The 14,105-nt window shown below is 46.4% G+C and overlaps 1 protein-coding gene across 2 annotated transcripts in view; it reads right to left on the bottom strand.

The window, feature by feature from the left end:
- Positions 1-5,111: 5,111 nt before the first annotated feature.
- Positions 5,112-14,105, bottom strand: part of klhl14 (kelch-like family member 14) — a 275,002-nt gene continuing 266,008 nt past the window's right edge. The window contains exon 9 of one of the 2 annotated variants that reach the window (XM_072467844.1): positions 5,112-5,589. In XM_072467844.1, coding sequence (XP_072323945.1) covers positions 5,449-5,589 — 141 coding nt within the window. In that variant the 3' untranslated portion in view covers positions 5,112-5,448. The remainder of the gene's footprint in view (positions 5,590-14,105) is intronic. The other variant, XM_072467845.1, reaches the window with a different exon arrangement.

The raw sequence follows: 14,105 nt of genomic DNA, 5'->3' as shown, positions 1-14,105 counted from the left end.
ATACAAAACACAAGTGACATGTTGGTTACAGAACACCATCTATTGAGGCCTGAACATAGCTCATTTATCTGTCTTTAAAACTGATAAACATGGCTTCCCGTTTTGTTGAAGATACACGAGTTAAAGTTGCTATATTTAAGCTACAAATGCCGGAGTAGACTGCCAAATAATATAATCGGCTCCCCATTCTGTGTTTTGCATAAAACGCCCTCCATATATAACAAGACTCACATGTGCCTGGACCTCAAATGGAAAATAAACAATAATGGAGTAATATTCAAAATCATTTGCCAAGAAATTATATACTTGGTTCAGGATTATGCGTTGAACAGATTTTTACATACTGCTTATTTGAAAATGCCTAACTATTTATTTAATCACTCATACTGGACTGAAACAAATTAAAACAATTTATTATCCAAAATATAATTTTTATAAGAAGTTGATAGTGTGCGAAAGATGACTTACATCTGCCTAAATGACAATATTTAATAATTAGAGAAGGCTGCATGCATTGAAATGGTGCTACTACTGGATTTTACTCACTATGATGCTTACATCAGGCAGAATATTGGTGGAGGAGCAAGAAAATGAAGCAGGGAGGAGTACTGCAGGAGTCTTCAATCTGAAGATTCCATTTCACATGTCCTCTCCCCCCAGCAGGAATTTTGCTTGCTTACCTCTTGCCCATTGCACCACATTGAAATGATAGCAACCAGCCACTTTAACCGCCTTCCTGCTGCAATACCACTGGCCCAGATAAGGCATGTTTGGGGATTGTTGTACTTGAAGAGGCAGGAGGAGGAAGTAGACCTCTCCATGAGCTGTTGGAGGGGGAGAGCCTGATAATACCCACTCTTCCCTCTTTTATCTCCATATTTATAGAAATTATGGCTTAGGCGCTTTACAACCTCTGCAGAGCAATTCTGGCCCCTTTAACCATGGCTGCTTCTTCTGGTGTCACTGAGTTTGCCTACCTGGGCAGAGTATGCTTCTTTAGTGTATCAGGGATCGAGAGCATATCTTCTATGTCTGAAATGATCTGATCCAGGAAAATAGAGTTGGGGTAATAGACAGAGTCCTGACAGACTTGCCTCCGACACTTTTACTACATATCATGCATTGCAGCCTCACACATTATATCAAGGATGAGCCATTAGAAGAAGGAGCAACTCCAAGAAACCATACACTTCTCAGTCAAACAAGACTGAACTGAATCGGACAAATAGACTTCAAGTATGTCCTGGAGTGATGGAGCTGTTTTCCCTCACTCCACAACAATGGGAGCAGCAGTGTAATCACCACTTGCTGGTAACTTCATTTTTCAAATGCTGTTGCTATTGCAGAAAAAAATACAACATGGAAACGTCAACACCATCCATAAATTCAAGTTGAAAGTTTCAGAGGAGTTGCAATTTTAACTTTGGAGTCAAGTCCACTAGTAATTTCCAGGTGTGTTGCATTCATTCTGGAAAGAGCTCAATTCAGAACATAGTGAGAACAACAAAATCCTTAAGAGAAGCTTCAGGAAGATAGGAATTGCTAGATGATGAAAAGACCTTGGTCCATAAAGAGTGGCTTTTACCATGCTGGCAGTTGCAGGATGCAATAATAGTGGAGTTGTTGACCAATCCTGGACCTTGCAGTTCCTGCTCCTACAGTTTCCAGATGGTGTAAGAAACCATTTCACCAAAACATCCTAGGTTTTTGCATCTCATGAATAGAAAGAATAGGAACATCAGGAATGAAATCTTCTCAAATTGCACAGTTCTGGATCAGGCAGGAAAAGCTAAATGAAACTCGCTGGTTTCACAGCCGCCTTTGCTCGCCTGATTTAACAGCACTCTGTTCAATTTCAGAGTGCAGGCGAGGATCACACAGCTAAGTGGAGGGGATCACCAGCAAAGGGGTGCCCTGATCTCAAAGTTAAATTTAAGGCCCCACCCTCCATAATGGACATGGACAGCTCCCAATGGACATTGGAACCCCACCCAACAGACATTGAGACCTCGCCGCGGACATCAGGTCCCCCTGATGGATAAGGGGAATACGCCCGAACCCCATACGCAGAAATGGAACTCCACACGTCCCCCGCCATGGATAAGTGGAACCCCCCTCTCACATGCAGAAGGGGACCCCCCTCAATGGAGGAGGATAACCACCCGACATTGCCCTCTGGCAGAGCTCCCAGCATTGCCTTGTGCCAGTGCCCCTGCCATTGCCCCCTGCCTATACCCTGGGGCACTTCAGGGTGCCAGGAGGAATGCCCAGGCATATCCGTCAACCATGGGAGCTACAGGCACCTTCATTTCCCAGTGTGGTCAACAGACTGTTTTTTGGTTTTGAAAACTAGTACTGATTCACGGCAGCGTGACATAACACTGCTGGGGGAAAAGAAACGTCATGACAGACGTTGGGGCTGGTTTAGCACAGTGGGCTTATAATGCAGAATAAGGCCGGCAGCGCAGGTTCAATTCCTGTAACGGCCTCCCCGAAAAGGTGCCGGAATGTGGCGACTAGAGTCTTTTCACAGTAACTTCATTGAAGCCTACTTGTGACAATAAGCGATTATTATTATTATGGCATCAAGCCCAGTAATTAAATGGAATTTTATTCAAAAGTATGAAATTCAAGGGGCAGCATGGTGGTGCAGTGGTTACCACTGCTGCCTCACGGCGCTGAGGTCCCAAGTTCGATCCCGGCCCCAAGTCACTGTCCATGAGGAGTTTGCACGTTCTCCCCGTATTTGTGTGGGTCTTGTTGTGTTATGTGTCTTTGTGTAGCATAAGCTGCTTCCTTGATATATGCTTTGACAAAGGAAGCTCCCAACTCGGAGATAGGTTTAACACATTTATTGAACAGTTAACAATTCTCCTATTTGAGTTCGACTCTCCTGCTAATCTAACTGTAGTAACTCAGTCTAACTAAACCAGTCTGCTCTAAGCCACGTGCTGGGTGTGATGCTTCTGATCAACCCTGATGTACTCTCTAGATGTTTGAAAGAGACAGAGCATGTGTGCCCTGTCCTTTTATATGGGTTGTGTAATGCCCCCTTGTGGTAATGCTACCTCTGGGTGTCTGACTGCTCATTGGTTGTGTCCTATTCTAAGTGTTCATTATTTATTTCATAGAATTTATTTCATAGAATTTACAGTGCAAGCTGTCTGCAAGCTAGAGAACAGTCCTGACAGGAGCAGTGAAAATTACAATTGTAACAGCCTGCTGGCAGCATTCTTGGGAATCCCTCGTATTCCTTGCCATGCATAAATTTACCTGCCGAGGGATACTGAATTGCTTCATGATCAGTAGCAATTCTTCTCAAGCGGGAGAACGTAGTCCCCCAGACGGAGAATCCTGCCTGATTTACTCTATCAAATATCCATGATTTTGAGATCACTTTAAGATCTACTCTTCACTTCCTCTGCTCGAAGGAAAACAATCCTATACTTTCCAGACTCTCTACAGACTCCCCTCATCCCTGTAAAGTTGCTAAATCATCTTTCCTTCACACTTTGTTTTATTTGGTAAGTGGCGTTCTGCTTTAGTTTAGGGGTATATAATGGTCCTGTATTAAGCTTAGTTGTTTTTTGAACATCTCCCGCTGTCCATTTACTGTTTTACCTGGCAACAATATTGACCAATTTTCTGTTGTCGGTCCCTCTCTCATTAAAGTTAGCCTTCCCAAATGTAGACTATTAGTAGCTGTGTTGTTATCCTATTCAAATCCTGAGATCAATGTCCCCTTACTGTTGGATTATTAGTAATTGCCTCTTTATTACAAATGAGGGTGTAAACATGCAACCATAGAACAGGAGGAGTATTAGGATTAAGAAATGGAACAGCCAGGATGATTATTATGATGAGTATACATTGATAACTACTCCCAGTAATTCCTAGCTGATCGAGATCTGGCTGCTGCACAAATAGAACATAGAACATTACAGCGCAGTACAGGCCCTTCGGCCTTCGATGTTGCGCCGACCTGTGAAACCACTCTAAAGCCCATCTACACTATTCCCTTATTGTCCATATGTTTATCCAATGACCATTTGAATGTCAATACTGCTGATCAATCAAAAATAATCAATTGGGATCAATTTTTGAAAGACTTTGTTATCAGATCAATGCTATCAGCTGTGCAATGAACTTTGCAGGAGGCCTGAACCATTTTGTGGACAGGATTCATTAAAATAGTACCCGTGACATGCCTTTCTTTCTGGGAAAGAAATATAGGTTATTCACTGAGTTAATCCAGCATTTTTCCATGAACATAAAAAGCTAGCTGATCATAGGAGGGAAGACCTAGCAACAGACAGAAAGTTTTGTCGGCCCAGATATAATTTTAACATTCTCTTGAAGGGCAAATGTTTTGATTGCTTTACGTTGAGTTCCACTAGGTGGAGCTAGTGATATGTGTGGGCCACTCGTTGTAGTATCAAAATTGGATCAGTGTCTGATATTTGTACTAATTATCAACTGGAGCTGTGGCAAGAAAGGTACATTGCTCTGTATGTTCTTGTCATGTCTTCACATCCAGCAATCTGTGTGTCAGTCCTGCAAGTCCCAAAGGTCTTGAATAATTTTGATCTTCTTATTCCCTGGAGACACAACCCCATACTTACTGGGCTTACTCAATGGACAACAAATCCCGTCTCACTTATAGTTCTGATGTTAGTGCAACTTCCATTGCTAACTGCTCACAAAGCTACATCCCAGCCTTCCCACAATATATCACTGGGTTAACTAGAGATTTTCACAGTAACTTCATTGCAGTGTTAATGTAAGCCTTCTTGTGACAATAATAAAGATTATTATTAACTTTCATTGTTAACTGCATACAAAGCTATACCCCAGCTTTCCCACAATATACCACTGGGTGAAATATATATGGTAATCAACTGATCTACTGCATTGGTGAGATACAAATTTCCATTTAGGCTGGATCCCTCAAGACAGAAAACTGTTCCGCAAATTATCTCATCCTTTTGAATTTTTGTTCCCCACCCCCACCCAGGTTTTTGTACAAGATGTCAATAATGCCAAATAAAAACAGTGACTTCACAAAATATATAGATGTAAATCACTGAATGAAAGTTAAATGCAAACAAGAACTATTTCCAACTGTGCAATAAAATTAAATCACACAGTATTTTTAAAGTTTTTATTTAAGTATGTTTTCAACAGACAAGCTTCATTTACACTTTTTATCCTGTACAAAATTTACATATTGTTATATTCTACTACATCAGTTATTTTACTTGGTCATGCCTTTCTTCTGAAAGATACAAAGATTTACATAACATTTTTTCATAGTCATAAATTACCATAGTAAAAAAGCACATTTCAAACATTAAATATGTTTGTGAATCAGAATTCAGTACTTTGCACGATATCATTTAAATAAATTGTCTCAGTGTTTATATTAATGTTGTGAGCTGACAAAATGTTTTATTTATTATATGGCACACAGGCTGGCAATGTAACAGTTGCACATGCTGGGCCAGCTAGTGGTTCAGCAACTTCCCCTTCCAACTCTGTCCAAGTGGCTTTCTCAGGGCTGTAGCAGATTGTAGATGATTTGTAGGCCCCCTGTAATATCAAACACAGCATTTTAAACTAATATATATACTGTAAGTTTTCAAATAATCCACCTCTATTCGATGTCACATATTGTCATGAATTAAATATTGGGAAGACTGAAGCCATTGCTTTCAGTCCCTGCCACAAAGTCTGCTCTGGAATCACCAACACCATCTCTCTCCCTGGCAACTGACTGAGGCTGAAGCAGACTACTCGCAACTTAGGTGTCATATTTGACCCAGTGATGAGCTTCCGATCATGTATTGGCACTGTCACTAAGATCATTAAATACTACCTCGATAACTTTACCTAATTTCATCCTTGCCTCAGCTCATCTGATGCTGAACCTCTCATCCATTCCTTTGCTACCTCTAGACTCGACTGTACTGATGCAAGTAGGTCCGATCTCCTCCGTTCTACCCTCCTCACGGCAGCACAGTGGTTAGTACTGTTGCTTCACAACGCCATGGTCCCAGGTTCAATTTCTGTTTGGGTCAGTGTTTGCGCGGAGTCTGCACATTCTCCCCGTGTCTGCGTGGGTTTCCTCCAGGTGCTCCCGTTTCCTCCCACAAGTCCTGAAAGATGTGCTTGTTAGGTGAATTGGACATTCTGAATTCTCCCTCAGTATACCCCAACAGGCGCCAGAGTGTGACGACTAGGGGCTTTTCACAGTAACTTAATTGCAGTGTTAATATAAGCCTACTTGTGACAATAATAAAGATTATATTATTATATTAATAAATTCTATTGCTGGTATCCTAACTGGCACAATATTCCATGTATTCAACACTCCTGTGCTTACTGACCATTAACTCCCAGTGAAGCAACATCTTGGATTGGATTTTGCTGGCCAATTGGTGAAGGGCGGAGAGGAAGGTGGATTGGCATATGGTGGATAAAGGTGTCAGGAGGGGAGGCTGGCCATGTCATGCCACCATGACATATTGTCTTAGAGGTGTGATTGCCCATCAGGTGGCCATGAACCATGTAAGTGACCAATTTAAGGTCTCTTCCATTTTCCATAGCTAATTTGCCACATTGGTGGGCTTACCAGGTTAACCGTGGAATTTTCCCAATGGGTTGTGGGGGAACGGGGTGGCTCTACTTGATAGGTGTTTCATGGGCCATGGAGGGCCCCCCTGATGGCAATGGCTGCGCCTCTGGCAACATCACAACCAGTGCACCCTCCCGACATAGAACATAGAATATTACAGCGCAGTCCAGGCCCTTCGGCCCTAGATGTTGTGCCGAACTGTGAAACCATTCTAAAGCCCATCTACACTATTCCCTTATCAGCCATATGTTTATCCAATGACCATTTATATGCCTTAGTGTTGGCGAGTCCACTACTGTTGCAGGCAGGGCATTCCATGCCCTTACTACTCTCTGAGTAAAGAACCTACCTCTGACGTCTGTCTTATATCTATCTCCCCTCAATTTAAAGCTATGTCCCCTCGTGCTAGACATCACCATCCGAGGAAAAAGGCTCTCACTGTCCACCCTATCCAATCCTCTGATCATCTTGTATGCCTCAATTAAGTCACCTCTTAACCTTCTTCTCTCTAACGAAAACAGCCTCAAGTCCCTCAGCCTTCCCTCATAAGATCTTCCCTCCATACCAGGCAACATCCTGGTAAATCTCCTCTGCACCCTTTCCAATGCTTCCACATCCTTCCTATAATGCGGCGACCAGAATTGCACACAATACTCCAAATGTGGCCACACCAGACTTTTGTACAGCTGCAACATGACCTCATGGCTCCGAAACTCAATCCCTCTACCAATAAAAGATAACACACCGTACGCCTTCTTAACAACCCTCTCAACCTGGGTGGCAACTTTCAGGGATCTATGTACATGGACACCGAGATCTCTCTGCTCATCCACACTACCAAGAATCTTACCATTAGCCCAGTACTCTGTCTTCCTGTTATTCCTTCCAAAATGAATCACCTCACACTTTTCTGCATTAAACTCCATTTGCCACCTCTCAGCCCAGCGCTGCAGCTTATCTATGTCCCTCTGTAACTTATAACACTCTCCGCACTGTCCACAACTCCACCGGCTTTCGTGTCATCTGCAAATTTACTCACCCATCCTTCCAGGCCCTCCTCTAGGTCATTTATAAAAATGACAAACAGCAGTGGCCCCAAAACAGATCCTTGTAGTACACCACTAGTAACTGGACTCCAGGCTGAACACTTCCCATCAACCATCATCCTTTGTCTTCTTCCAGCTTGCCAATATCTGATCCAAACTGCTAAATCACCCTGAATCCCATGCCTCCGTATTATCTGCAATAGCCTACCATGGGGAACCTTATCAAACGCTTTACTGAAATCCATATACACCATATCAACTGCTTTACCCTCATCCACCTGTTTGGTCACCTTCTCAAAGAACTCAATAAGGTTTGTGAGGCACGACCTACCCTTCACGAAACCGTGTTGACTATGTCTAAACAAATTATTCCTTTCCAGATGATTATACACCCTATCTCTTATAAACCTTTCCAAGACTTTGCCCACAACAGAAGTAAGGCTCACTGGTCTATAGTTACCGGGGTTGTCTCTACTCCCCTTCTTGAGCAAGGGGACAACATTTGCTGTCCTCCAATCTTCTGGCACTATTCCTGTAGACAATTACGACATAAAGATCAAAGCCAAAGGCTCAGTAATCTCCTCCCTCGCTTCCCAGAGAATCCTAGGATAAATCCCATCTGGCCCAGGGGACTTATCTATTTTCACACTTTCCAGAATTGCTAACACCTCCTCCTTATGAACCTCAAGCCCTTCTAGTCTAGTAGCCTGTATCTCAGTATCCTCCTTGACAACATTGTCTTTTTCCTGTGTGAATACTGACAAAAAATATTAATTTAGCACCTCTCCTATCTCCTCGGACTCCAAGCACAACTTCCCACTACTGTCCTTGACTGGCCCTACTCTCACCCTCGTCATTCTTTTATTCCTGACAGATCTATAGAAAGCTTTAGGGTTATCCTTGATCCTACCTGCCAAAGACTTCTCATGTCCCCTCCTGGCTCTTCTTAGCTCTCTCTTTAGGTCCTTCCTAGTTAACTTGTAACTCTCGAGCGCCCTAACCGAACCTTCACATCTCATCTTTACATAAGCCTCCTTCTTCCTCTTGACAAGTGATTCAACTACATTAGTAAACCACGGTTCCCTCGCTCGACCACTTCCTCCCTGCCTGACATATCTACAACTCTTTACCTCACTTTGCTTTTTAAAACATTCCATCAAACACTCTTTGACCACGTTTTTGGTAACAAGCACTACTATCCCTTTATGCAGAACATATACACACACACCGCTTTCATACATACCTACCCTTTCTCTCACACACTCACTCGCCTCTCTCTACATCACATACACCCTCTCTCAAACACTCTCTCTCACACACACCCTCTCTCACACACACACCCTCTCTCACACCTTCTCTCTCAAACTCTCTCACACACCCTCTCTCTCTCACCCTCCCTCTCTCACACACCCACCCTCTCTCACACACCCACCCCCTCTCACACACCTACCCCCTCTCACACACCCACCCTCTCTCACACACCCTCCCTCTCTCACACACACTCCCTCTCTCACCCTGTCTCTCTCACCCTGGGCGTGATTCTCTGCTCACGCGCCGGTTGGGAGAATCGCCTGGCGCGCCATTTTTCTCCGCGACACCGGTCCGACGCCCTCCCGCGATTCACCCAAGCGGCGAGAACGGCCCTGTCGAGTTCTGCGCAGTGCAGGCCAGAGAATCGCCCGGGACACCCAAAATGGCAATTGTCCGCTACACCCGCTATTCTCCGGCCCAGATAGGGCGAGCGGCCTGCCCAAAACGACGGCTTCCCGCCGGCGCCATCCACACCTGGTCGCTGCCGGCGGGAACAGCGCGGGAACGCTGGGGGAGGCGGCCTGTGGGGGGGGCGAGGGGGGTTCTTTCACCGGGGTAAGTCTCAAAAGGGGTCTGGCCCACCGATTGGCGGGCCGGCCTCTCTGAAGGAGGACCTCCTTTCCTCCGCGCCCCGCAAGATCCATCCGACATCTTCTTGCGGGGCGGCCTCGGGGAGGACGGCAACCACGCATGAGTGGGTTACGCCAGTTACGCAGCGCCGGCCGCGTCATTTAAGCGGTGTCGCTTTTACGCGGCGCCAATGCCCGGCGCGCGCTGATTCCACTGCTTTTGCGACACGCCCCCCGAGTTTCTCGCGGCCTTGATCCTGGCCCATTTTCGGGCCCTGAATTGGTCGAGATCGGGGCAGTTTCGCGCCGTCGTGAACCTCGACGGCGTTCACGACGGCGTGGGCACTTAGTCGCGGGAGCGGAGAATCGCGCCCACCCTCTTCCACACCATCTCTCCCACACACCACTCTCACCGGAGGGCCTGTTCCTGTGCTGTATTGTTCTTTGTTCTTTTGTTTGTTGTTCTCTATCTCACATAACTCCCTCACATACACACACAAACACATACCTCCCTCACACACGCACACACACACCTCCCTCACACAAACACACCTCCCTCACACACACACACACAAACACATACCTCCCCACACACGCACACACACACCTCCCTCACACAAACACACCTCCCTCACACACGCACACACACACCTCCCTCACACAAACACACCTCCCTCACACATACACACAAACACATACCTCCCCACACACGCACACACACACCTCCCTCACACAAACACACCTCCCTCACACACACACACACCTCCTCCTCACACACACACACACAAACACATACCTCCCTCACACACGCACACAAACACCTCCCTCACACACACACACCTCCCTCACACACACACACAAACACATACCTCCCCCACACACGCACACACACACCTCCCTCACACAAACACACCTCCCTCACACACACACACACATCTCCCTCACACACACAACCTCCCTCACACACACAACCTCCCTCACATATACACACACAACTCCCCCTCACACACACACACAAACACACACCTCCCTCACACACACACACGCCTCCCGCACACACCTCCCGCACACACACACACACCTCCCTCACACACACATACCTCACACACACCTCCCTCACCTCTCTCACACACACCTCCGTCACCTACCTCACACACACCACCCTCACACACACCTCCCTCACCTCCCTCACACACACACACCTCCCGCACACACACACCTCACGCACACACGCACACCTCACGCACACAAACACCTCCCTCACACACTCCTCCCTCACACACACCTCCCTCACACACACCTCCCTCACACACACCTCCCTCACACCACCTCCCTCACACACACCTCCCTCACCTCCCTCACACACACACACACCTCCCTCACACACATACCTCCCTCACACACACCCCTCCCTCACACACACAGCTCCCTCACACACACACACACACACACCTCCCTCACACACATACCTCCCTCACACACACACACTTCCCTCACACACACACCTCTGTCGCACACACACACCTCCCTCACACACATACCTCCCTCACACACACACACCTCCCTCACACACACAGCTCCCTCACACACACACACCTCCCTCACACACACACACACACACACACCTCCCTCACACACATACCTCCCTCACACACACACACTTCCCTCACACACACACCTCCCTCACACACACACCTCCCTCACACACACACCTCCCTCACACAAACACCTCTGTCACACACACACACCTCCCTCACACACACACCTCACTCACATACACACCTCACTCACACACACACCTCCCTCACACACACACACACACCTCCCTCATACACATACCTCCCTCACACACACACACTTCCCTCACACACACACACCTCCCTCACACACACACCTCCCTCACACACACACCTCCCTCACACACACACCTCTGTCGCACACACACATCTCCCTCACACACACACCTCACTCACATACACACCTCACTCACACACACACACCTCCCTCACACACACACCTCACTCACACACACACCTCCCTCACACACACCTCCCTCGCACACACCTCCCTCGCACACACACACCTCCCTCACACACACACCTCACTCACATACACTCCTCACTCACACACACACCTCCCTCACACAAACACACACACACCTCCCTCACACACACACACACACACACACACACCTCCCTCACACACACACCTCCCTCACACACACACACACCTCCTTCACACAAACACACCTCCTTCACACACACACACACACACACCTCCCCATCCTGCCTCCAGTGATTCCTGAAAGATCACCACCAATGCCTCCACAATTTCCTAAGCTATCTCTTTTAGAACCCTGGGGTGTAGTCCATCCGGTCCAGGTGATTTATCCACCTTCAGACCTTTCAGTTTCCCCAGAACCTTCTCCTTTGTATTGGTCACTACACTAACCTCTGCCCCCAGGTTCTCCTGGAGCTCTGGCATCCCACTGGTGTCTTCCACCATGAAGACTGATGCAAAGTAACGAATCAGTTCATCTGCCATTTCTTTTTGTTCTATTATTACTTCTCCAGCCACATTTTCCAGTGATCCAATGTCTATTTTTGCCTCTCTCTTACCTTTTATATAGTGAAAAAAACTCTTCCTATCTTCCTTTATATTACTAGCTAGCTTGCACTCATACTTCATCTTCTCATCCCTTATGCTTTTTTAGTTTTCCTCTGCTCACTTTTAAAGGCTTCCCAATCCTCAAGCTTCCCACTAATCCTCACCATTTTGTATGCTTTTTCTTTAGCTTTTATGCTGTCCTTGACTTCCTTCATCAGTCATGGGTGCCTTGTCCTCCCCTTAGCATGTTTCCTCCTCCTTGAGATAAATTTCTGTTTTGCCTCCCAAATAACCCCCGAAAACTCCTGCCATTGTCTTTCCTGCTCGGCTCAATTTCCAATCAACTCTGGCCAGCTCCTCCCTCATGTCTTTGTAGTTATCCTTATTTAATTGTAATACCGTTACATCTGATTGCAGCTTCTCCCTCTCAAACTGCAGGGTAAATTCTATCATATTGTGGTTCCCGAGTCAAGTCTGCCTCATTACACAAATCCAGAATTGCCTGTTCCCTAGTAGGCTCTGTCACAAGCCATTCCAAAAAAACATCTCTTAGACATTCCACAAATTCCTTTTCTTGGGATCTACTACCGACCTGATTTTCCCAAACCAGCATATTGAAGTCCCCCATGATTATTATGATATGTCCATGTGTTGTAGGTACTCCCACTGTGCTATAAGTGACGGAGTTCCAGGATTTTGACCCAGCGACAGTGGAGGAATGGCGGTATATTTCCACGTCAGGCCTGACTTGGAGGGGAACTTCCAAGTGTGATGTTCCCATGTATCTGCTGTCCTTGTCCTTCTCGATGATAGCAGTCATAGATTTGGAAGGTGCTGCCAAAGGAGCCTTGGTGAGTTACTGCAGTGCAACTTGTCAATGGTACACATGGCTGCTACTGTTCATCAGTGATGGATGGAGTGAATGTTTGTGGAAGCGGTGCCAATCAAGCGTTCTGAATGTCCTGAGCTTCCTGAGTGTTGTTGGAGCTGCACTCATCCAGCCTAGTGGGGCGTATTCTATTACACTTGTGACTTGTCCTTTGGTGGACAGGCTTTGGGGGGTCAGGAGGTGATACTCGCCGTAGGATTGTTAGCCTTTGAGCTGCCTGGTAGCCACAGTATTAATGTGGCTAGTCCAGTTCAGTTTCTGATCAATGGTTGCCCCCAGGATGTTGATTGTGGGGGATTCAGCGATGGTAATGCCATTGAATGTCAAGGGACAATGGTTTGATTGTCTCTTTTTGGAGGTGGTCATTGCCTGGCACTTCTGTGGCACAAATGTTACTTGCCACTTGTCAGCCCAAGGCTTGATATTGTCCAGGTCTTACTGCATTTGCACATGGGCTGCTTCAGTGAGGAGTCGCGAATGGTGCTGAACATTGTGCAATCATCAGTGAACATCAACACTTCTGACCTTATGTTGGAAGGAAGGTCATTGATGGAGCAGCTGAAGATGATTGGGCCTAGTACACTACCCTGAGGAACTCCTGCAGTGATGTCCTGGAACTCAGATGACTGACCTCCAACCATCACAACCATTTTCCTTTGTGCTAGGTATGACTCCAACCAGTGGAGAGATAAACTGGGGCAGAATTAGCCAGATTGGATTTCTCCAATCCGGGTTGGATTTGTTCTGCTTTTTGTGTATAAGACACACCTGGGCAATTTTCCACATTGTCGGGCAGATGCCAGTATTGTAGCTGTATTAGAACAGCTTGGCTAGGGGGCGAGCCAAGTTCTGAAGCACATGTCTTCAGTATTATTGCTGGAATATTGCCAGCGCCCATCGCCTTTGCAGTATCCAGTGCCTTCAGCCTTTTCCTGATAAGAAGTGGGCTGAAGACGGGCATCTGTGATACTGGAGACCTCAGGCAGAGACCAAGATGGATCATCCACTTGACACTTCTGGCTGAAGATCATTGAGAATGCTTCAACATT

Source organism: Scyliorhinus torazame, chromosome 11, assembly GCF_047496885.1.
Source record: "Scyliorhinus torazame isolate Kashiwa2021f chromosome 11, sScyTor2.1, whole genome shotgun sequence".
Classification (NCBI taxonomy): domain Eukaryota; kingdom Metazoa; phylum Chordata; class Chondrichthyes; order Carcharhiniformes; family Scyliorhinidae; genus Scyliorhinus; species Scyliorhinus torazame.
Note: the sequence above shows the minus strand (reverse complement) of the source record. Positions and strands in the feature narration are given on the sequence as shown.